This window comes from Pipistrellus kuhlii, unplaced genomic scaffold (genome assembly GCF_014108245.1).
Source record: "Pipistrellus kuhlii isolate mPipKuh1 unplaced genomic scaffold, mPipKuh1.p scaffold_m20_p_7, whole genome shotgun sequence".
Lineage (NCBI taxonomy): Eukaryota > Metazoa > Chordata > Mammalia > Chiroptera > Vespertilionidae > Pipistrellus > Pipistrellus kuhlii.
This window is the reverse complement of record NW_023425573.1, coordinates 21,257,533-21,280,847: the sequence shown is the minus strand read 5'-3', so window position 1 is coordinate 21,280,847 and position 23,315 is coordinate 21,257,533. Positions and strand designations below refer to the sequence as shown.

Below are 23,315 nucleotides of genomic sequence, written 5' to 3'. Positions count from 1 at the left end.
ACAAGGAAAGAAAATGTTACCTGTGCCTTCTCTACTGTCCATATAAAGCCATAAGTTCTTTTTGGCAACTACTGCGACATCATCTTTTCTTGGTTCTGTAGTAATCTTCATTGACATGAAATCTTTGAACCCAATCATTTGGAAAGACTTTTCTGCTGCAATAAGAACCTGGGCTTTACACATATTCTATTATATTCTATTACTACTTAACTTCATCAGAAAAATCATCTTCTATTGTCCAGCAGAATTAGAGTATTTTATTGTTTAGACAGCTTCCGTGCCTAGGTTTCACTCATATAGAGCTTCACAAAAGCTATTTTAAATATTTGGATTTGATGACTAGTGTTTTTAATAGACAGAATATTATATCTTAACTAATAATATAATATAATACTTGTTTTAATTGAAAAGTTTCTATGGGGACATGAAATTTTAACAACCAAACTATTTAAACTCAGCCATCTGTGACCCCTTTAGGAGTAGACATGGTTTTTCAAGTAGTTCTCCCTAGAGGGCGCTGTATCCTCATTTCAAGACTTGGTCTTTCCAACATTAGCTACTGGCCCCTTAATATTATCTGAGGCTGAAAGTCTGTCTGTGGAGCTTTCATTTTAACATGGTAAATGCATAACTTTCTGAATGTACTTTGTTTAATCATTTTTGACAAATGAGATGCAGCTGGAGAAGGGAGGTGTAGTGATATTTTTATTTAGTATGGGCAGCTAGTGGTTTAATGGACAAGATACTAAAGACTATTCAGTGGACCTATGCCCTCAGAAGGGACTTATCCCATTTACACTTTCGTTTCCTCATTTGTAAGATTAGAGAGCTGCTCATGATTTCTTTTTTTAATTATCTACTAGCTCTGATTTTTGCTACCTAACAATAGTTCTGTACAGTTTGGTAGAGGAAGTGATACTAGTGTTCCTAACTGCTAATTCTAAGGAAATTTAGGTAGTTACCCAGTAGATTTTGGTCAGCCTACGGAAAATATTTTAAATTTTGAGCAAAAAAATATGACATTTTGTTACTTAAAATCATAAATTGTTAATAATTCTATTTTTGTGTATCTTCTTAAACCATGAATATTACCATAAAGTTTTGGTTCAATACTGGCTCGGAAGAAAAAGTGGATCTGCTATGGATAACAGTCTTCACTTAAGAAATTATGAAATGAGCCCTCGCTGGTTGGGCTTAGCGGACAGAGTGTTGTCCTAAGAACTAAAGAGTCCCAGGTTTGATTCCAATCAAGGGCATATGTCGGGGTTGCAGACTCGATTCCCAGTAGGGGGCATGCAGTAGGCAGCCAATCAATGATTCTCTCTCATCATTGATGTTTCTATCTCTCCCTCTTCCTTCCTCTCTGAAATCAATAAAAATATTAAAAAAAAAAAAAAGAAATTGTGGAATGAATGGTAAGATGTTAATTTCATTTTGGGTACAGCTTCTATTTTTAGAATCTTATTTATCATATTAAGTCAAAATTGATCTTTATGAACTTCCAGGTTGTTGTTCTTCACCAGTAGGGATGACAGTGGTGGCCTATTTGCCTTGGAGCATAAAATCACTAGAGACTTGTACTTGTAGTTTGTTCTGTGTGTGTGGGAGGGGGGGGGTGTTTAGGTGGGGGGCAGATGGTGACAGCTGAACTCATCTGATATAAGGTAATAAAAATTCTATCTCCTGACACAAGAGATTTTTCTAAAGAGAACATGAGGTTCTGTTTCTCAATTCATTTCTAAATTGACTCTAATATATCTAATGACCTCTTTCCTAAAATTAGTTTCATGAAGGGCTTGATTGATTGCAAGCACTTTATAGATTTAATTTAAGGTTCAGTCCCTATTGTATTATTGCCCAGCAGGAATAAAGGCGATTATACATATGATTAGAGAAATAAAGCTAGGCCAGGACTGCTCCTTTGGGGTCAGCTGTAGAACTATCCCATCCCTGAGTTGGGAAGCTGATTTACACACATGGACTGAATTGCTGATGGACAGACCCTAAGGGCTCTTCAAATGGAAGCAATTGATTCTGGAGGCAGGAAGCTGCCGGAAGGAAGGGGCTGCTTTGAAACTGCATTAGCACACCCTTGATATTCTGTTTATTCATAGGAAGTCAAGTGCTTTCCAAACTGTTAAGCCAGGTCTATGGCTTTATTTATGCTTCGAGCACAGGTTCTTGAGTCTGAAAGTTGAGTTCAAAAGACTCTACCATATATTAATGCTAGCTCTGTGGCCTTTGAACTTCAGGTTTCTCAGCTTTATAATAGAGATGTATTAATTTTCTAGGGCTACTATAACAAATTTTCACAAACTTGGTGGCTTACAGCAACAGAACTGGGTGGCCAGAAATCTTAAATCAAGTAGTGAGCAGGTCTGCACTGCCTCTGAGGAGTGTAGAGATGAATCTTCTGCCTCTTCCAGTTTTTTATGGCTACAGGCATTCCTTGGCTACTGGCAGCCTCATTCCAATCTCTAATCCAATGTCACACCACCCTATCCTCTTCTCTGTGTCTTCTCTTCTTTTATCTTTTATAATAACACTCATCATTGGATTTAGAGCCCATCCAGACAATCCAAAATTATTTCATATTAAAATCCTCAGCTTAATTACATCTGCAAAAAGCCTTTCACCAAATAAGGCCACAATCACCAGTTCCAGGGATTAGAATGTGAGCATATCTTTTTGAGGAACACCATTATACCCATACAAGGAATAATCATTCATCTTACATCACAGATTAAATGAGAAAATGCTAAGCACATAGGACATGCTCAAGAAATGTTAGGTATCATCACTTTGATGATTACTAAATGGCTCTTGGTTTTGTCATTATATTTACTTTTAGTAGATCTAACTGAACTCAATAGTGAATTCTCTTTGGTTAGACGTGAGGAATGGATTTAGGACTCCAGTTACCTTTAAATATTTTATGGAAGAAAACACGGCTTCTCTACCCCAAGGATGATAATGAAATACCAACAACTCCATTCCATAAGGTAAGTCTGTGGCCAAGAATGTGAGCAATGCACCTTTAAGCTAATACAATACCTTTTTTTCTAAAACAAAACAAAAAACACACAAAATAGTTAAAAATGCAACAGTGGTCACTTCCCATATACTGAAAGCAATGAGTTTACTGAGATTCACACAGTGGACCATGCTTCCATTACCAAAGCCCTAATGTTCACTTCCTGAGTACAGTAGCATGCCAACATTGCCCCATAATCTTACACCATCTTGCTGAGAGCTTGTCAGAGGATGTTGGTCAGCCTTTCAATTGAAACAGAAGAAATCTGAAACCATCAGTACCAGGTGTGATCTCACCTTGGAGCAGTGTTCCACAATAGTTGTTGGCAATCACTTGTGTACTCCTGCATATCTCAACTACTTTAATTCTCACAATAGTTCTCTTTGGTGGGTGTGAAATCAGAGAAAAGTTGAGTGACTTGCAGATTATCAAGCTAGTTAAGAGATATACCTCACTTTTCTAAGGCTGAATTTCGGCAGGGACTCCCTTAACCAACACATATGCTGCCTTTAGTCAAACTTGGTTCTCAATCTTATATTAGCATTAGCTCCTACAAAAGTAGTCTAAATACAAATTGATAGGCTATTCTTTTAAAAATAAATGCTCTATGCCGAAACCAGTTTGGCTCAGTGAATAGAGCATCAGCCTGCAGACTGAAAGGTCCCAGGTTCCATCCCGGTCAAAGGCACGTACATTGATTGCGGGTACATCCTCAGTAGGGGGTGTGCAGGAGGCAGCTGGCCGATGTTTCTAGCTCTCTATCCCTTCCCCTTCCTCTCTGTAAAAAAATCAATAAAATATATTTAAAATAAATAAATAAAATAAAATAAAAATAAATGCTCTATTTCAAAAAAATTAAAAGTGATCTGAATTGTCAGAATCTTTATTCATGGATGTGTAGTGATTGACTGTGCTTTAAAAACCAAAGTGTGATTATAGGAAATGTCTTCTCTTCATCCTTCTGTTGGCAGTGGATTTGGCCTTTATTAAGATTGCATTAGGATAGTTTGCATTCTCTTTGAGGAGTGCAATAGAATCATATTATATCGTGATTACACATGTATTTCTAAAGACCTAAAGGTACATACTAGTACAGTCAAACTGGGAAATTTTGAGCACAGCCAAGTTTAAAGGGCTTTTCAAAGTAGAAGCAACACCAACAAGGAGGCTGGGATCTATGCCCCACATAATCCAATAGCCCTGGGGACAGTCTTCATTTGACTCAGTTTTGCCATCTGGGAACTGGACCACCTGAGCTGGACTGCTTCCTGTTTCTTGCTCCAATAAGAAATATGTAGTCTAGGCTGACCAGTGGGAAGAAGACCTTAAGCTAGGCATCTGTAACCTATCCCTCAATGCCAGCTAAGTCTTGGTGACCCTAGCTAGTATCTAAGTCTTGGTGACCTGGCTTAATGCCTGTGCCCACCACAATCTTTTGAAGAAGTTAGACAACTGCCATTACTCCTATCTTCAGCAGGGACATTATTCTAATCACCTACTCCCTATGTCAACTGGACCAGAGCAGTAAGAATATATTTCTTCTGGTTAAAGGCCATTCCAAGGCTAGTTCAGCAAGTTCTTTATACTCATGCCCTAGGTGGCTGTAAATGCTGAAAGTATGTCTCATAGATTAATGAATCAGGTGCTGTCCTTTTCTGGCTCAGAAGCAATTGTTTCTCTTGTTTCCCAGGACTTGGCTGTCATAAGAATAACTGAGGTTGAAAAATGAGTGATCTCCGTGTAAATGAGATATCATTTTGAATTTGTTTACTGGGAAGCAGTCATGGACTTTACCTCGCATTGCCATGGGGGTTGATCTCGAAGCACAGAGGAGGCATGCCCAGCATCTCCATTCCTCCATCCCCCAAAGCACATGGTGTGTTCCTAAACAAAGAGTCAGGGGATAGCAAAAAAACAAAACAAACAACAAAAACACTTGTAGAGGATGGAAAAAGCAAACAATGTCTGAAAGTCCCGTGATCTACTCTTTTCTGGTAACACTAGCAAACATGTATGGATGATCTACTATATGCGTGCTACTGTGCCAACCACCTACATAGAAAATACATCCTCATTGACTTAACAGATAAGGAAACTGTGGCCTAAAATTTTGCTTAAAACCACAAATAGTGTAGTAAGTGTCTCAACAGGGATTTAATCTTGGCAATTTGCTTCCTGAGGCTTTGCCTAACTGTTGCAGTTAAGAATAAGAAAGATTTTTTCTAACCTGAGAAGAGTGCAATCGAACACAGAAGGTATGGTATAAATGGAACCTTTTAGTTATCCGTGCACTCTGCAGGGAGCTGCTGCTGAGGAAGCTGCCTTAGGAGAAACGAAGGAAAATTTTCTGATGCATGTAAATGTACCAACAAAAGGGTGATCTGCTTTGGAACGGCACTGATGCTGAAAGCAGGAAAATGAAGAAAAAGAAAGGCTTAACTACAGTGCCTGGATTTTTAAAAATGAAAGAATAGTGTGTTGGTTTCCAAAGGGAATAATTGTACAACTCAATAAATGTCAGTCAGTGGGAAGGAAGCCTGTAACCAGGAGGCCACTATAATTAAGTGAAAATGAAAAGAGAGACTAAAAGAAGAGAATTCGACAAATTACAGATGGGGGGGGGGGGCACTGGTTATGATCAAAATAGACTGAAGTTCTTGATTGGAAGTTGCACCAGGAGAGGCAGAGATGCAAGCTGGTGAAGGACAGCTGGGCCTCAGGGAGAATTATTGCATTGGATTTAGCCAAGAGAGCATTGATTAATTCCCTTCTAACCATTTAATTGGGTTTATACCTGAGGGGATTAACCCATCTCAAATTAGACAAGAAATGGATTTTCACTAATCCCTACCTTGGAAAAATGGCCAAATCCATGACCTGGTTTTTACTCAACTCGGGGCTAAATCATGAGTTGTCTTTAATCTATTGAGGTGTATCTCTTTCTTTGAGGTCATTTTCACTTGGGAACAATTGCTGGGTCTCTAGAAAATTTACAAACAAGATCAACAGGATTTAGACCTTGGTGATGACAATGATGATGATGATAACGAGGCTGAGGAGTTGGGGAGAAAATAGAAAAAGAAGAAGAGGAGAAGGAGTTGATTTTTATTACCCATTGATTGAATGTTTTGTCCCACAGTCGTTGAGGTCCCATATGAAGGTCCTCCAGCTTAAATAACTGGATTAAGGTTTCTAGCTTCTGTCTTGGTGTTCAGATTCTCCCCATCACACGATATACAGAATGTACTGGGAGAAGGAAGGTGAAGCAAAGACTGTGGAGCGGTTGTATCCACCATCTTGCTGGCCACCCCCAGGTTCTCACAGTAGCCCAGAGAGGCAGGTAGCTGGTTCCCTGTGCAGCATCCATGTCCAGCTTAAAGGGCCAGGATGATGGCTTCATTCTTATTGGACCCAAACTAGCCTCTTTTCTGGGGACATTTCACTGTTAGCCAACATCTCGTGTCATGTATGTACAGATGTTGCATCAGAGTTACAGGGGGAGCCAAATACATTTCTATATTCCACCTCTATGCTTTACAGCCAATTTGGATAGGTGAACACTTCACACAGTAAACACAAAGCATTTTTTTAAAGTTCTCATTATCAAATTCATGTCAATTTAAAATATTTGAAATCCCGATCAAAATGCAATATAAATTATCACCTGAAACAGTCAACTAAGAGTGCTAGCTAACTTCTGAAACTGTCATCCAAGAACACATCACAGATTTTCCTGAGAGGCGTATCAGCTCTCAAAGAGGATTTTCCGGAGTTGCTTCACTACCCCCTGCAATGTGCCAAAATTGTCTGGTATAAATCTACTTTGGAACATGCAAGGCTTACTTGGCACAGACTCCACATTCAGAATTGGTTATAAGCTCAGACTCTGAAGCCAGACTGGCTAAATTCAAATTCTGACTCTGCCACTTAGCTGGCTAAGTCTTTGAGCAAGTCACTTATCTGTGCCTCGGTTTTCTCAACTGTAAAATGGGGGAAGATCACAGTACTATCTCAAAGAGTGGGGTGAAATGAATCAATACGTGTGCGTATTAATTAGAACTATGCTTGGCACATAGTAAGTGCCAGGGAAGAGTTTGCTTTACTAATTGGTATCATCATTATTATTGTTCTTTGAGCACCTGCTACATTGTGGGCACTGGACATATAGCGAACCCGGTAAAGACAATCTAAGCTCCCTAGGGAGAGGAAGACATTTAAAAATGAAATTCATCAGAAGTTAATTTCAGCTTGTGTTTTAGAAAGAAAACCACAAGAAGTAGTGATAAGGACTGAGATTCAGGGCTGGGAGGCGATGCCTCTTAGAGGAGGCTTCCCCTAGGCAGTATCATGTTAAAACTGAGCCTGGAGGCTGAGAAGGAGACCAATCTTCCATTATTACCATTAGCAGAGGCAGCATCACATTTTCTCCCTTAATGATTATTATGGGCCAGATTCTATATTTATCTTTTAAGTCATTCTCCTCCTACTAGTATCTTGACAAATGTCGAGGATTATCTCCATTTTATAGCAGATACTACCAAGGCTCAGAGAGGTTAAGCAACTTGCTCAAAATCACACAGCTTCTAAGTGGCAGACCTGTGAGAACAGCATGATTCTGTCTGAGTCCAGAGCTCATCGTGAGCCTTTCTGCTGGCCTCTTCTGCCTGCCTCTTCCTCAGGCTGCCATTGTGGACAAGGATCTACTTAGACTTGAGCCCCTTTCCTTTACCAGACTGACAACTGGCTGATGATTTAGTAGGTTGGCAGGTGCCCCAATGCAGTGTTTATTTCAGAGAGGGTGAGATAGGCAGCCAGGCTAGAGACATAACCTGCCTCCACCTGCCAGTGCTAAACTAATGAGGGCATTTCTCTGAGGTGCCAGCACCTATGTCAGGTATCATGGAAGCATTTGTCCATCTTTAGAGTGTGGTTGTCAGGTGCTCTAATGCTGTGTTGTGTGTCCTGGGGATAGTGGGCAGGGCAGATGAATTACTCTCTCACATCCAGTGCCTGCCTTCCTCAAGCTTGGAGCCCTTGAGGGCTCTGTTAAGAACTGTAGCCACTTTTTCTGAGCAGTCCTCTGCTGTGTACATTGTTGTTAATCCTTTATTTGGGGCTATAGATCAATGTGATCATATTCACTTTTCGTTTTTCAAAAATACTTTCCAAAAAGTCTCATTGGCTGAAAGACCTCCCTGCACCACTCTTATAAGCAATGTCTCAGCCCTTACACTGCATTGCTGCCATTTTGCTTGGATTTTGGGAAGGAGGGGAGGAAGCAAATGAACTCCATCTACCCTTTTGAACTAGAAGTCAGGGAATCTGGACTCTTCATGTGGTGGGAACCATGGCCTTCTGGGACATGCAGGTGCAGTGAGGAGCCAGTACCCACAGGCTCCTGAAACTTGGTGTTTTGGAAGCAGGGAGAAAGGTTGGGTTCATTTAACCTGGGAGGTGGGGCTTGAAAACCTTTCTCTGGAGAGGTGACAATTTACTTGAGACTTTATTGTTAGGGTATGGTTTTCCCTGGCAAGGTCTTCTACATTCAATGTCTCAGCCACACTGTTCTCTTCCCAAATAAGTTCTCATCACCATCTTATTAGCCTCGTGCAATAGTAACCATCAACTCTTGTGTGCTGAACGATGAGATGAAACTAGGCAGTACCAGGGATATGAAAAAAGCAGGAAAAGCTGATCATGTTACACTTCATTCCTCAATTAAAATAGTTTCATCTGAGCTCATGTTTAGCTTCCAGTGTACTTGCCGTGTGAAGATGGCACTCCCTCCATGTAGGTCTGGCACGACGCTTGAGGAAACGAGGCCTCAGGGCATGTGTACAGGTCTTTTGAGTGAGAGAAAACATGGACTCCACCTCCATCCTGTCCAAGCATAGCCCTAATCAACACAGTCTACCTCTCAGAATACATTTTGACATATGGCTCTTACATAATTTAACAAACCTGGGAAAGCCCTATGCTTACCATAGGCATTATTTATTTAAATTAAATATGTATTTCCCTTGCTCATTGTAGAAAGATCTTTGGATGTATTATTTCAATGGCAGAAATAGCAACAACTAGAATCAAATAATTCTTAATTTAAAATGTTTTGGTTCTAAAAACTAATTTATTTGCCAGGGCTTATTGAAAAGAGATGAGCATTCGGTGAGCAGTCCCTTGAGACTCGAATGAAGGATAGTTTTATGATTTTACATCTGTTGTATTTTTCTTCCTCCCCCATTTGCTCTTCAAAGGTCTTTACTTTTTCTTCTTATATTTAACTTTCTCCCAGGTATTCCTTATCACTAACATCCCTCTTCACTCTTTCTTCCATTTCTATCTACACTAGGCTACTACATGTCTACATAACATGGCCATCCATATATGATTTGGAGCAATAAAGGTTTTCACTGTACATAAATTTAAGATTTTGTAAGTGATTAGTGGATGAACAAATGCATGAAATAACATCATCTATATATGTGTGTATATATATGTACATATACACACAAATATATACAAATATATGTATGTTAAAAATCTTACTTCTGGCATTTTATATTTACTAAATATTTTAGTGAATTGTGAAATAAGACCCAGTTATGGGAAAGAAGCCAATGAAGACAAAGGAGAGTCTCCAAAAGTTATTGATTGGTAAGGACTTGCACACTTGATGCTTAAAGGCCAGATCAATGATTCATGTTATTAATACTCAGATGAAAATAACAACCATCTATAAAGAATTGATTCTTCTTTTTAAAAATAATTTCTGTGTATCTACCTAAATGCTAAATATGAGGGGGGGAAAACAGCCTTATGTCTGGGTTGATTTCTATTTCTTCCCCATCATTCTCCACCCACTGTTGCTTAATTTATTATGGAAAACTGAGAGCTCGGAACCTATTCCCTTTCTTGCAACTTTTCTGGTTTTTATCCTTTTGGTCTCTTGTCCCCTGGTCAACTGTGTGAGTATTGAATTCCCAAGAAACTAATTCTTGGAAGTTCCCTTTCCTTGATGATAGAAATTGAAAGAGGAAGAGAAAGACTATTGAGAGTCCCCCAGCAGCCCATCAATAACAGAGATGAATTCCTCAGAGGCGAAGAGGGGATCGATGGAAACAGGACTCTAATAGCTAGAAAGCATCTCGTTTGTTTCCCCAAAGACTTTGGCATCTGCCAAAACAACTGACTCCAAAAGCCACCCAGAGGTTAGCCAGATTTAGAGAAAGGAGGCTGGAAAGGAGTTTGGGAAGTGAAGTGCATCCTCTGTGCCAAGCCATGGTGCACGACTGAGGGATCTGTCCTCCCACTCGGTCCTCTTGCCAACTGGAGCTGTTGGATTGTTTAAGCACCTCCAGTCAGTGCCTTGCTGCATTGGAGTTAGCCATGAGCAAAGGACAAGAGCCCAAGGGAAGGAATGGAGAGGGCCAAGCTGTCATGGGCATGAGTAGGTCAGAGTGGACAATGACATACCGAGTCCACAGGAGCAATCATATTTGAAAAGGCACACTTATAATCTGTGCTTTGTCTCTGGTGGACAGCATTTATATAGATATTCAATACACATAGGCTAGACAGGCGAAATTGTAACCTCTCTTCAGTAAATGCTCTAGTTGTTCAGAGTAAAAATGGTTTGGATTAGCACCCGGGCACTCTGACAAAGGTCTGTAGGGAGTGAGGGGATGTGCCAGCACCATTAGCATTTTTTTCTTCTTTTTCCAGCAGCACTAAAATATGTTTGCCCAAAACAGAGGGAGATGAGAAACTATTGGCAGCCAGTTCTTCTTAAAAGAAAAAGAAAAAAATGTTTTACTTCTCTGGCAGACATACTAATTAAAACGGTGTTGTATTGTGACAGATTGCTGAGCAATTAACGCCTAATTGAGTATTAGATGCTTCTGTGGAACCAAGTTTACTGGGGCCAGAGTGACCAGAGACTTAGAGCAAAAGAAACCTCCAAACTTCCTGCAGCACCCTCCCTACCGAGAAGCCACGAAACCAAAGAAAATATTTTTATTTTGGCTCTCAGATTTATCCTGAGAGGATTGGCTTAACAGAAAGATCCTGACTTGAAAATCCTATTGGGGATTTCATACTTTCCTCATTTGTAAGCAGAATCCTTTTTTCCATGAGATATTTTTAGTGCAAGCATCCCCTGCCGCCCTATTCTGTTACAGTAGACCATTAGATCTTGAAGCCAATCCAAGCAGATCACGTGACTTCTAAGCATCTCTCTCTGGTTGCCTCCTAAGTGACTAATCTCTCAGGAGTCGGGAGGAATACTAGACTCGTAACTACCAAAGTCCTTTCCAAAGACTTAAATTCTTATTGATAGGATGTGGAAATGCTTTATAGCTGCTTTTGTAAGAGGTCAGCTGGAGTGACCTCTGTCAGCTGAGTGACCTATGTCATAGGCATTTTCAGCCCTGCAAGCCGCCTATGTAAATATAAAAATGTATTAGGCTGCAGAACAGAACATGTGGGAACAGAACAACCACGCTATTGAAAGGAAGTCGCAGAGGAACAGTGGTGTCACTCATATGGGTTTGGTTAATGCGTGCATACTTTTGATAAATTGTTTTTGATTCAGTTGACTCCACGTTTGGGATAAGCCCGGTTTTATTTCTGGAACTTCTGAGCTATGAAAAGTAAAACCTCAAGCACTTAGTGAGGTGTGTAGCAGAATTTTCTCCTCATGAAGTATTCACATCTAACAAAAATCATTTTCACTCTTTACCTTGCACTCATTTGCCTTGGGGAAAAAAAAATGTCACTGTGAAGTCAGATTTTCAGTTGTTTAGTTTTAAAAAGTGATTTATTTCATTGTCTCAGTGGGAAAGATATATTTACTCAGATCTCTGAAACTAGAATCAAAGAGAATCATTGTAATGAACAGGAAACATGCTCTCCAAATGAGCTGAGACATGCTCTCTGGTCAAAATGCTCTCATATTCCTGAGTGTGTTCACTCTCAGTGAATTCAATCTTTCCCATCTCCGCATCCAAGCTCTTTGGCGTTGATCAGATGACCAGAGCTCAAGAAAGTGATTGGAGCCTGCGCTGGCTGCAGCTGCGATGTGGGCTGTTTTCAGGGACAAGGAGCCACTGTTTTGCAAACATAGCATCAACATAGAAGTTATTCCGTAGGCTGCAGGATGCAGCGATGGGCTGCACTGCCAGTATTGTTCTGCTACAAGCTTTTCGTGCTGTGGTCCAGAGGAGCTGTCCACACATTTGTAGCCGACGCCAGGAGGAACCATCCCATGAAATTCTGCCTCTGGAAAGTGACGATGAAATGAGCAGACCCAGAACCCTCATCATAATGGTATGGTATCTGTGGCAAAGCAGCCGCACTTGATTGAACTGTTATTATAGAACAAGGCTGCAATTGAGGGTTTGGGGGTGTTAGCTTTAGAGAAAGAAATGTGTGACCTAGAGGTTACTAATGCACTTTAATGTTTGGGGAAAACCGTTCAAAACTGTTTCTGTCATTCAGAGAACTGATTTTCTTTCTCTTAAATCTGTTATGAAAATGTGCAGTTTATCAGTCTATTACAAATTCTTTACAGCCTAACACTTTATATGCTGTTGTTAACATCTATGTGGGATGGGGGGGGGCAGAGAAAATTTTGGAGTTGGTTGAAGTGGATTTTATTTTATAATTCTATTTTGAAAGGGTAGCCCCAAGCAGATTTTTTATATCACATGTAACCCATCAAACTGGATAGATGTTGGTAGTTAGCTCTAACTTCAAGGTATTTGGAGGCTCCAGTTCTCTCCAAAATGCTTAACTTAGGCATAAAATCAGAACAAAGTTTTTGAGAATTTTGTGGAATGCATGGTACTTTAATTAGGAAGCTGCTTCTCACCATTTGCCTAATGACATTTTTGTCTGCGCTTTCATTATAATTGACAGTGTAGCTGCTCCTTTGTCTGACTGTTTGATCAGCAAGAATAAGGTGGAGGATTAAGCCTTTCCTCGTTTCAGGTTCAGGAAGAGATCTGCTTAGTCACTGAAATTCCATTTGAGGTAGAGGTAATATGCTAAAGTTTCCAAAATTGAGGAGACATTGAAGTCTGGGTGGTTTCAGTACAATCGACTTTTTTCTCTTAGATTTCTGAGTTCAGATATCAAGTGAATAATGAATGAAAAATACCTGTTGCACTAAAAGTTTTTAAATGAAAGTCATTTGGCTTGGCCTGAGCCTCTGAGTGACAGAATGCTAAGCTATAACATTTTATGCTAACTTCTTTAACAAAACAATATTTGATTTTTGAAAAGCGATACTATTTTTGAACTATTTGGCTGTGATTATCTCTAAAAGGAAACACTAATTAAGAATAATTTCTTACTCATTACTCTTACAGGTTTTTCACAAATTAAATCTGAAAAGAGTTGAGACTTTTGTTTCTCAGTTGGACTCTTGTCAATAACATTAACATATTCTATATCTATGAGTATTAATCATGCATCTCAATCTTTAAAAGCCAATATTTCCTAATTTTACTAATTAAACCATAAAATTTTATAGCTAGAGATTTTAAAAAAAGTTATATCTCAGAATAACTAAGAAATAAAAAATAATTCACTTAGTAACAATTCCTTGTTTTCTCAAAGCTTTTTCTATTTTTACTACCTTTATGGACATCAAATGAGGTGATGATGAATTTACTGATGAAGAAAATGGGGGGGGGGGATGTCAGAAAGATTTATATCACACTGGGCTAAAAACCAGAGCCTCAAGCCACACTTAAAATTAAGGTTTCCAAGAGCCAGTATAATTTCCACTGTTCACACCTATAAGGAGTTAATGATAAAACTATTTTTTATGAGAAGACTGATGGAAATTTTGGACCACTCAGAATCATAGGTGCTCAAACAAAGTGGGTGTGCATCTTGAAGGTTTCCTCTGGGCCATTCCAAAATTCACACATTCAATAACTCTGTATTGCAGACTTGCTATGAGCCAATCACTCTTCTAGGTACTTGGAATCCACCATTGCACAAACCCACCAAAGATCACTGCCCTGCGTTGAAAAGTTTTATGAAGGTAGTATATTTTGCAAATCTAGTTCTTATGTAAATGCTTTGTTAGGATTGTGATGCTTAATGCATAAACTTAAGTAGGTGAAACATTTTCTAATTTCCAAGTTAGGTTTTTGAGAACTTGAATGTGTTTTAAAATCACTTAGAAGTTTTTATTTATACAAGTCCTTGAGCACTTGGCCCCCATATCAAAGGTCTGGAGGGGATCCCAGAAATCTGCACTTGTAGCGGGCACCCCCAGGTGATTCTGATGGATGACACTCTGAGAAACATGGCTCTGGAAATAGATAATCCAGACTTTCCACCTCTTACACCTCTTATCCTCCTTTAACCGAATATGCTTGTTTTCTTTTTACTCTGGCTCCAAGCTTCTGAACAAACTTTTTTTCTCATCACTCATTAGTCAGTAAAGTGTGTGTGTGTGTGTGTGTGTGTGTGTGTGTGTGTGTGTGTGAGAAAGAGAGAGAGAGAGAGAGAGAGAGAGAGAGAGAGAGAGAGAGAGAGCGAGCGCACAGACCCTAAAGTCACAGGCTCTAGGCTGGAATCCTGACTTCATCACTTATCAGCTGTGTGGCCTTCCATATGGTATTTAACATCTGTGACTTTTTTTTTTTTTTTTTTTTTTTTTGTGTGTGAGATGGAGGTAATGCTTCCATCAGCCCACAGCTATTGTGAGGGTTTAACGAAGTAAAATATATGTTAAGTGCTTAGAATAGTATCTAGGTATATTAGTAAGATCTTCAATACGGGGAATTAGGAACATCCTAAGTGAAAAGGTGACATTTGAGGAAAGATGGGAAGGTGAGGGAGTATGGTAGGGATATGAGTCAGGCGAAGAACCAGCCAAGGTGAAAGTCCCAGTAAGGTGAGAAGACTGGGGTAAGTGTGGAACAGTGAGGAGGCCACTGTGACTGATAGCCATGGAAAAGGTAGCAGGAGGTGAGGTCATGAGGTCATTGAGGTCATGGGGGAAGATCATGGCAGGCTTGGCAGGCCATTAGGAAGACTTAGGTTTTTTTCCAAAAACAAGAAGGGAAGCCATTGGAGGGAGTAGGCACAGAGTTAAGAGCATGGAATGTAGAGCCAGAATGTCAAGGTTTGAGTCCCATCTTTTCCATTTACTAGGTGTGTGATTTTGACAAATGACTTGACCTCCCTGTGCTAAAATACAGAGTAATGGTGCCTACTGTGAAAGGTTATTTTGTTTTTTAGTTGCTAAAATACAGAGTAATGGTGACTACTGTAAAAGGTTATTTTGAAAATTCAGTAAGTTCACACTTGCAAAAAAGCTTAGACCAGTGCCTGGTAGATAATTACAGGGCCCTGAGCAGGGTAGAAATAGATTATAAGGCTTCAGAGGGTCAAGCGTTGAAGCAGGGAGACCATCAACCAGGAAACTGTTTCAGTGATCCCAGCAAAAGACCTGATGATCACCATTGAGGTTGTAGGAAGTGGTGGGAATTGTATATATATCAAGTAGGACCAGTAGAATTTACTTCCAAATTGAACATATGAGAGAAAGAAAGAGAAGACTCAAAGATTAATGTTCAGAGTTTTTTGTTTGTTGTTTTGTTTTATTTGTTCAGTTTTTTTACCTGAACACTGAGTTGCCATTCAGATGGGAAAAACTGCAGAAAATGATTCGACAAGAAAATCTGTTAAAATGTTATGTTTTTGAATCTATATATGGAAATGTCAAATAGGAAATTAGAAATACAAGTCTAAGTTCTGAGGAATGAGACATAATACCTGACAGAACGTAATATCAATTAAATGATTGATGAATGAATAAATGACCTCACTTTTATAATTTTCTATTATACAGTATATAAATCCATTTGCAGTTAGTAATAATTTGAGCTATTTCATATTTTTGGAATATGTAGTGTTTATATATGTGTCCTGTGAATAAAATGAAGACCGGAGAGGAATAAACTGTAAGAATTACTTCAAAGGAAATAAAAATGATCTCTCTTCTTGCTCTATAATAAATATCCTACTTTAATAAAAAAAAATTTTACTATAGGGATTTTAATGTGTTCTGCCCAATTCATCTTTTTGGATAGTTGCATAAGGAAAAACAACTTCTAAGCATTCTAATTTTGATTTGATGCTCTTATTTCATTTTACTAGTAGTGAGGTTGAATCTTGAATATACTAATAGATTCCCCCTGGAAAAGGAAGCTTGTGTATATGGAGTGGAACTTTAAATGGTTTGCTGTAGATGGGGTGAGGTGGGCTTAATAGCACAGAGAATGAATCTTTGGCAGTCATTTTTCCTCGTGAACTAATTTTGAACTGAATTCAAAGCCACGGAAAATGGGCAAATGAATTGGATCTTCTCCTTGGGTACAAGTATTAATTGGATGTGATTGAAGGCTTAGTAATTAGTATCACAAATCTTTGACACAAAGGTTTAGTAAATTTCCAGTATCATCTCATTTATACATAACCTTGCATCTTTCCAGTTTTCCAAGATACAAATTTAGAAATGTTAATGGATAAAAAAAATATATACAAAATCTAAAAAGAAATATTTTAAATTTTATATCACCACAATGATAAAAAATGAAAAATTGGATGTGTATGGAGAATATGCAGAAACTCTAAATATGATGGGCAAATTCAACTATATATAAACATAGATAAATAAGAATATATATGTAAATATGTAGATATGTTTGAGTGTGAAGCCATAGTATGAAGATTAAAAAGATTGTATTATCAAGTAGTAATATATACTTATATGGCTAGGAAAATAGACTTAACAAATTGATGGTGGTAACAATAATCCCTTAACTTTCAAAAATAATAAAATACAAAAAACTTGGTTGTGCTTATTTTGTTTGTTCCTGTGTTTTTTAGAAGAGTAGATTATAAGGCTAACCTCAAGGACCAGGCTTCAATCAATATAATGAAATTTTGTGAAAACTGAGTAACACAATTGAGGATAAAATGAATCTTTTAGCAAACTAAATATGTACACAGTATTTTTATTGAGCTTCAGCAAATTTCTCTGGATAGTTGTTTTATTCTCTCAGATTTTATTGCCATGGAGCTGATTTATTCAGGGGTAAAGTCTAGAATTTTTGAAATTTATTTCCCATAATCTACTTTATTCTTCTGAAATATATTTTATTTTTTAAGATTACATCCCACAAATTCAATATATATCAAGTGAGTTTGTCATACCAAGATGGTCTAAGCATCAGAAATTCCTTCTGTTATAAATTGCCTCCTTTGCTCTCATGCACTTTATGAGAACAGAACATCTCCAAATTCTGCTTTATATGTCAGAGAAACTATAGATGGAAATTGTGTTCACAAAATAATAGCTATTTAGAGAGCACTTCCAGCAATTTGCCAGGTACTTTGCTAAGAACTTTGCAGTTATCTTTTCTTGTTGCCACAACAACCACTGGTGGAAATTATTTTTATTCCCATGTTATTGAGGAAGATATTAAAGCACATAAAGTAACTCTTTATATTTGAAATACAATGTGAGTCATATAATTTTTAATTTTCTAGGAGCCACATTTTAAAAAGTTAAAAAAATTAGTGAGATTAGTAATACATTTTCTTTAATCCAATATACTCAAGCTCTTATTATTTTGGCATATAAGCAATATAAAATTATTAATGAGATATTGTACATTGTGTTTTTTGCATTAAATCACCAAAATCCAGTGTATACTTACAAAACATTTTGATTTAAAAATTAAATATTCATCACAAATACTGTTCAGTATTTAGGTTTTACAAAATTTACAATTGAAAGAGTAAACAAACTTTGTAACCTTGTGTTGCCTTTGAACACTCAGCCTCATTATATTCATATAACCAGTTAATACTTGCAAGTGTGCATGCCATGTAGCTATGTAGTTGGATGTGGACACTACTATGATATTATATTTATTAGCCTGGTAGCCAGAGTTTCCGAAGGAGCCATGTGTGGATGGAAATACCAATCTACCACCCTATTTAGCCATTTAGGACTGAATCTCTTATTTTGGACCTTGGGAGAATAAAACCAGTGAGGACAAAAATTTGAGATAGAATTTATATATCTCAGCAGATGTTATCTCCTTTCATCTCTTACCTTCTAGCCGTAATGTCAATTTATCATCAATTTTTGAAGAATATCAAATACTCAGTAACTACTGAATTAAAAGAAGTGATGTGCTGAAGTTCACACTGGAAGCAGAAAATGGAGAATAGTGGCTGGGTAGGTTGTGAGAGGTAGGGCTTTTGGATGGAGTTGAGACCCAGGCCTCATATTTTCACTTACTTTTATTTGAGAGAGGAGTGGTGGTGGTGGGGGGGGATCACTTTGTTGTTTCACTTATTTATGCATTCATTGGTTGAGTTTTTATGCCCTGACTGGGGATGGAATCTGAAACCTTGGCATATCAGGATGATGCTCTAACCACTTGAGCTACCTGGCAGGGCCAGGCCCCACACTTTCTATAGCAAATCCATCAGAGAAAGACTTACCTCCAGGACCCGCCCTGCCTCAGATGATTATCTTGGGCTTAGATTCATATTTCTTGTGGTTTAACAATTCCAAAGCATAAACTATTCTTACTTCCTAGAGGTTATTTTCTGGGTCTCGTCTTTAAATGCTACATGGGAATTATTTCAAATAGTAAAAATTCTTTAAATACTAAATGGGAATTATTTCAATCAATAAAAATTCTTTAAATACTACATGGGAATTATTTCCATCAATAAAAATGTTTAATATATAATTTTCTATTAGCTCTCTCCTTGTTATTTTTGTTTCATGCATGCTTGAATTTCATGCTTAATCATGGTCATAATTTAACATTGTTTTACTTGCCTATGGTTATCTGACTCCACCTTCAAAGGTATTAGATGGATTCTTTCAAAATTTAACTGGTAATGATTTCTATCTACATGTTTCCCTCCAAGTTTAATGAATAGGTATTAGAAAACATGTTGTAGAAGGGTAAACCAAGAAAGAATAAAGCTTCTCGGTTTTCCTTTTTAATATTTTTTAAATTGTATAAAGTGTATGCTGTGAAAGGGTAAGTCTTGTATATTGGTATATGATAAAAAAAAAAAATGAAAACAGCTGAGGAAATTTACTCAGATCTCCTTCACACATTCTCACACTCCTCTCATGCCCCTGCAAATAATTGTGATTTCCACCTACTCATATGTACTTTTAGTTTTCCAAAATGTATTTATATGACTTAGTATTTAGCTCATCAAGAGGAATTTTTTTAATCCTCACTTGAGAATACATTTATTGATTTGAAAGAGAGAGAGAGAGAGAGAGAGAGAGAGAGAGAGAGAGAGAGAGAGAGAGAAAGATCTATGTGAGAAACATTGATTGGTTGCCTCCCATATGCTCCCTGATTGGGGATCAAACCCAAAACCTAGGTATGCGCCTGCCTAGGAATTGAACCTGCAACCTTTTGGTGTATAGGATGATGTTCCATCTAGCCAGGGCTCATCTAGAGATATTTTTAACCACAAAGTTAAACAGTATTACAACCCAAGATAGATGGTGGACACAGAACCAATTTTTGGTTTGGTTTCTTATTGTTATATCATAAGAAGAGACATTATAGTCACTGGCATAACCTACTTTCTGTCATAGTCACCAAAATAATGGCACATTCAGATACCTGATTAGAAAACAGTATTTTGCTTATGTCCAACCCAATGCCAAGCCACTGGGCAAACACTGAAATTTTTAGATATTATGTACATCATCAAGCCATTTAAAGCAAACTTAATACTGGACAAGACTAGAAGATAGATGGAAATTTATCTGTTTGATCCTAATGATCTGTATCTAATGGATCTGAGTTCTTACTTGTTTCAGCACCAAAAATATTTTACACGTAAAGGGTTTGCAAATATATGTATAATTTCTGCTTCTTTTCATCACAGATATAATTAATGTGAACATCTATTTTTTACTTGAATATTTGTGATTAGGATGCGATATTTAACTTTATCACCATGAGCTAGCTGGCAGAGTAGCATTTGTTCATGTTTATTCACAGCCTCGGTAAAATATAATTGACCATAAACCCAGTAAGTTCTAAGGCTAGTTCCAAGGAAACTTGTTATATAATCCATAGTATGCTTTCTCACACTGCATTTTTCTGTGTCTTTAGAAGAAGAGTTAGTCCACTTTGTCTCAGGAATGCTGTGTGATAACTGCTCAGAGTTAAAGACTGTGTAATTGGTTTTATGATTCACATCTCAGAGGTAATACCTCATTGACTTCCAGATGGAGGAAATAAACACTTAAGATTTCTAGAAAATAAGAGTAAAGCAAACATTTCCCTCTTGCTGCCCTGGGAATTGCACTATGGAATTTACAGTTGCAGAAAAGCAGAAATTCAGTCTTATATAAATTAACAGGCCATGCGACACTTATTTTGTATATTCAAAGTGGCATGTGTCATATCGAGCTAATGCGAAGGAGCATGCTTTTTATCAAATAGGCTTATCTTTCCATGGTGAATGTACACAGACAGCCATTACTGGGGCAGCCTCCTTCCACACTTTCCTAGTGTACACATATGTTTTAGGTGTCAGGAATATGCAGGCCCTTCAGAAACGTCTTTTGAAAGAATTTGGAGGGAAAGATCCAGTGGAGAATGGATGATATATGCTGAGCACTTTATGTTAGCCAAATAGCCAAAGGCGTCAGACAGTCTGTTGTCCCCACTTGTGTTTTTACAGGGTAATGTTAATCAATTAGCTGAACTCTGCTATAGATAGTAAGTAATTACATTCACTGGAAGCCATTAATAATGTGATTAATAATACATTTCAATTTCCAAGGTAGCATTTCACTCGGTACTTAAATATGGCTCTTTGAAAAAAAAAAAAACACACAAAAAAAACAACACAGCACATTTTTATATACAGGAGATATGATAGGATTGAAATTTATTTCGCTGAAAGTAATCCCGGGAGAAGGAAAATATTATAAAGTTTTATAGGTTGCCACCTCCTGCAAGCATGAATAAAATTCAAGCTTTTTCTTTAAGTATTTTCAAACAAATTCTTAAGAAATAGTGCTTCAGACTTCATAGCTGAATGCTCTGTATGGACGTTTTAGGGAAGGCAAGTAAATCTTAGTAATTATGGAGCACCTGCTGTATTAAAATTCTGATGCTAAGCTTTCAAAGGGATAGAAAGGTAACTAAGCAACTAATTTTATGTCTGAGAAGATCTCACAGCAACAGAGCAATTGGCCTATACTAAATGAATACAATCTAAAGAGAAATAAAGTAATTTCCACAAGAGCTGTGTGAAGGAAGTTCCATGAGATTTCAGCAGAGGAAAACAGGAGACAATAATCTGTCCAAGAAGAGCTGGATTGTGGATTCTATAGTGGGAGATGAGGGCAGACAAGAAATGATTCAAATACAGTTTTGTGTCTGAATCTTGACCTGGAGAATTTCAGATATTCATTATAACTTTGTCTTGGACTTTCCCACTTCTGAACTCCTCATATCATCATTTCTGTTGTTTTTGAAATAAAAATTCCCATTCTATAGTTACACTAAAACAGTTACTTGTCTTTCACAGTTTAAGAAAAGCTTGGGGCAACGCTCAGTTCCTATTGACCTTCTTCATTTTTTTTATGATTCTCTACATTTTTTCATGCTTTTGTTTTCTAGTAGAGGGCAGATTTTGATGTACAGTCCACCTGTCTATTGGAACAATGAGACTAAAGCTATAAGCTTTTGTTATTTGCTACAAGAGATGCCAGCAGAGAAAGTCTTGGCATCATATTTGGGTTATATGGCCAGGACAATTTAAAGTTGTGTGATTTAGTGTTGAGAACAGAGAGGCCAGAAAAGTACTTGTCTGGAGCCGTGAGGAGTGAGCCTCAGCAGTCCAGCAGGAAACCATGGCTGTGGAAATTGTGGATAGCCAAGAAATTGGTATTGGTGCTTTGGAAGGAAGATGTCTGGGGTAAATCCATTGTTAAGTCATCTCCTTTGACATTAGCAGGAGAAATGTCATTACAAGGGAATAGTGCTAGGGACTACGAGGTATGGCAGAATCCTCTATTGACCATCTTTCAAAGTGTAAGAAAAAAAAATGCAACCATAGCACATCTGGAAATAGTTCCATGAAACTATTAAATTATTCAAAAGACTCTTGTGGTCTTTCATTGTGATTTATGTGATTACTGATACAGGGAATTTATATGAGAAGGAAGAATAGTATTCCTTTAATTTTCCAAGGATAAATGTAGAGAAGAAATGTAATGTTTGAAACGATTATTCATTAATCATTCATAGCTATCATCTCATAACATGATAGGATTTTAGAAATATCAGGTGTCTTTGAGATTATTTCTAATCTGTCATTCTTATTTTATTGAATGTATAAAATGACCAAGTGCTCAGTTCCTTATCCTCATATCCTAAAAATATGTGGTAAGAATCATTTTAACTTTATAGATAAACAATTTAGTAACATCATGACCACCTTTCATATTGAAGTTCTTATTTTTTCATTTTTAATATAAAATTACTAATTGACAAAATAATGTATTTCCTCTTTAAAACAAATGTCACTTCTTAGAAGTTTTGCTTAGCATCAAGTTCCCATCATTTACATGAAGAGGTGCTGAACCATGCCACAGATTTGCACACTGGGTTCTCAAAAGAGCTGATTTGGTATCCAAATAGTTTTTATTTTGAAAAATTGAAAAATAAATGTGATGTACTGTGATGCTTTCTATGGCTTTAGAAATGCAAAGAATATTCTCTTGTCCCATGCATTCAAGGAGGGGACATTCTGGTAGAAGTGTTAGAAAAGAAGCATAGTTTTATTACTACAGTCAAGATATTGATATATTATCAGCATTTGGGAATCATTAGGAGTAAATTATTGATCTGAGATAGACCTGGATTTACTGAAAATATATGGGCAGTAAATGTTTTTAGGTTGTCTAATGTAGAAGGAGCAAGTAAGGCTTAGAGCAGATTCCCGGTTATAATTATCTTACTAAAGGCATGGCCTTAAATAGGACACTAAGTCAAATGCCTACAGACCAAGAAGGCTAGACATGGAGATGTATGAGAGTGTTAGGGAGCATAGCAAACAAAAGAAGGCATGGACCACCCAAAGGGTATGATTACTGTTCTGCTTGGGCAATTGTTTCCATGACAGAAGGTAGGATCAATGTAGTCACATCTTGAATTTTCCAAAAGAAACTAGTAAACAG

The 23,315-nt window shown here is 37.6% G+C and overlaps 1 protein-coding gene across 14 annotated transcripts in view; it reads left to right on the top strand.

The window, feature by feature from the left end:
- Positions 1 to 23,315, top strand: part of DOCK10 (dedicator of cytokinesis 10) — a 208,645-nt gene that overhangs the window by 29,650 nt on the left and 155,680 nt on the right. For 7 of the 14 annotated variants that reach the window (XM_036421675.2, XM_036421668.2, XM_036421674.2 and 4 more), the window contains exon 1: positions 12,111 to 12,358. The exons of 3 other annotated variants lie outside the window; for them this stretch is intronic. In XM_036421675.2, the coding sequence (XP_036277568.1) occupies positions 12,197 to 12,358 (162 nt within the window). In that variant the 5' untranslated portion in view covers positions 12,111 to 12,196. Of the gene's footprint in view, positions 1 to 12,109; positions 12,359 to 23,315 lie in introns of those variants that run through there. 4 more of the 14 variants (XM_036421666.2, XM_036421667.2, XM_036421672.2 and 1 more) reach the window with 3 other exon arrangements.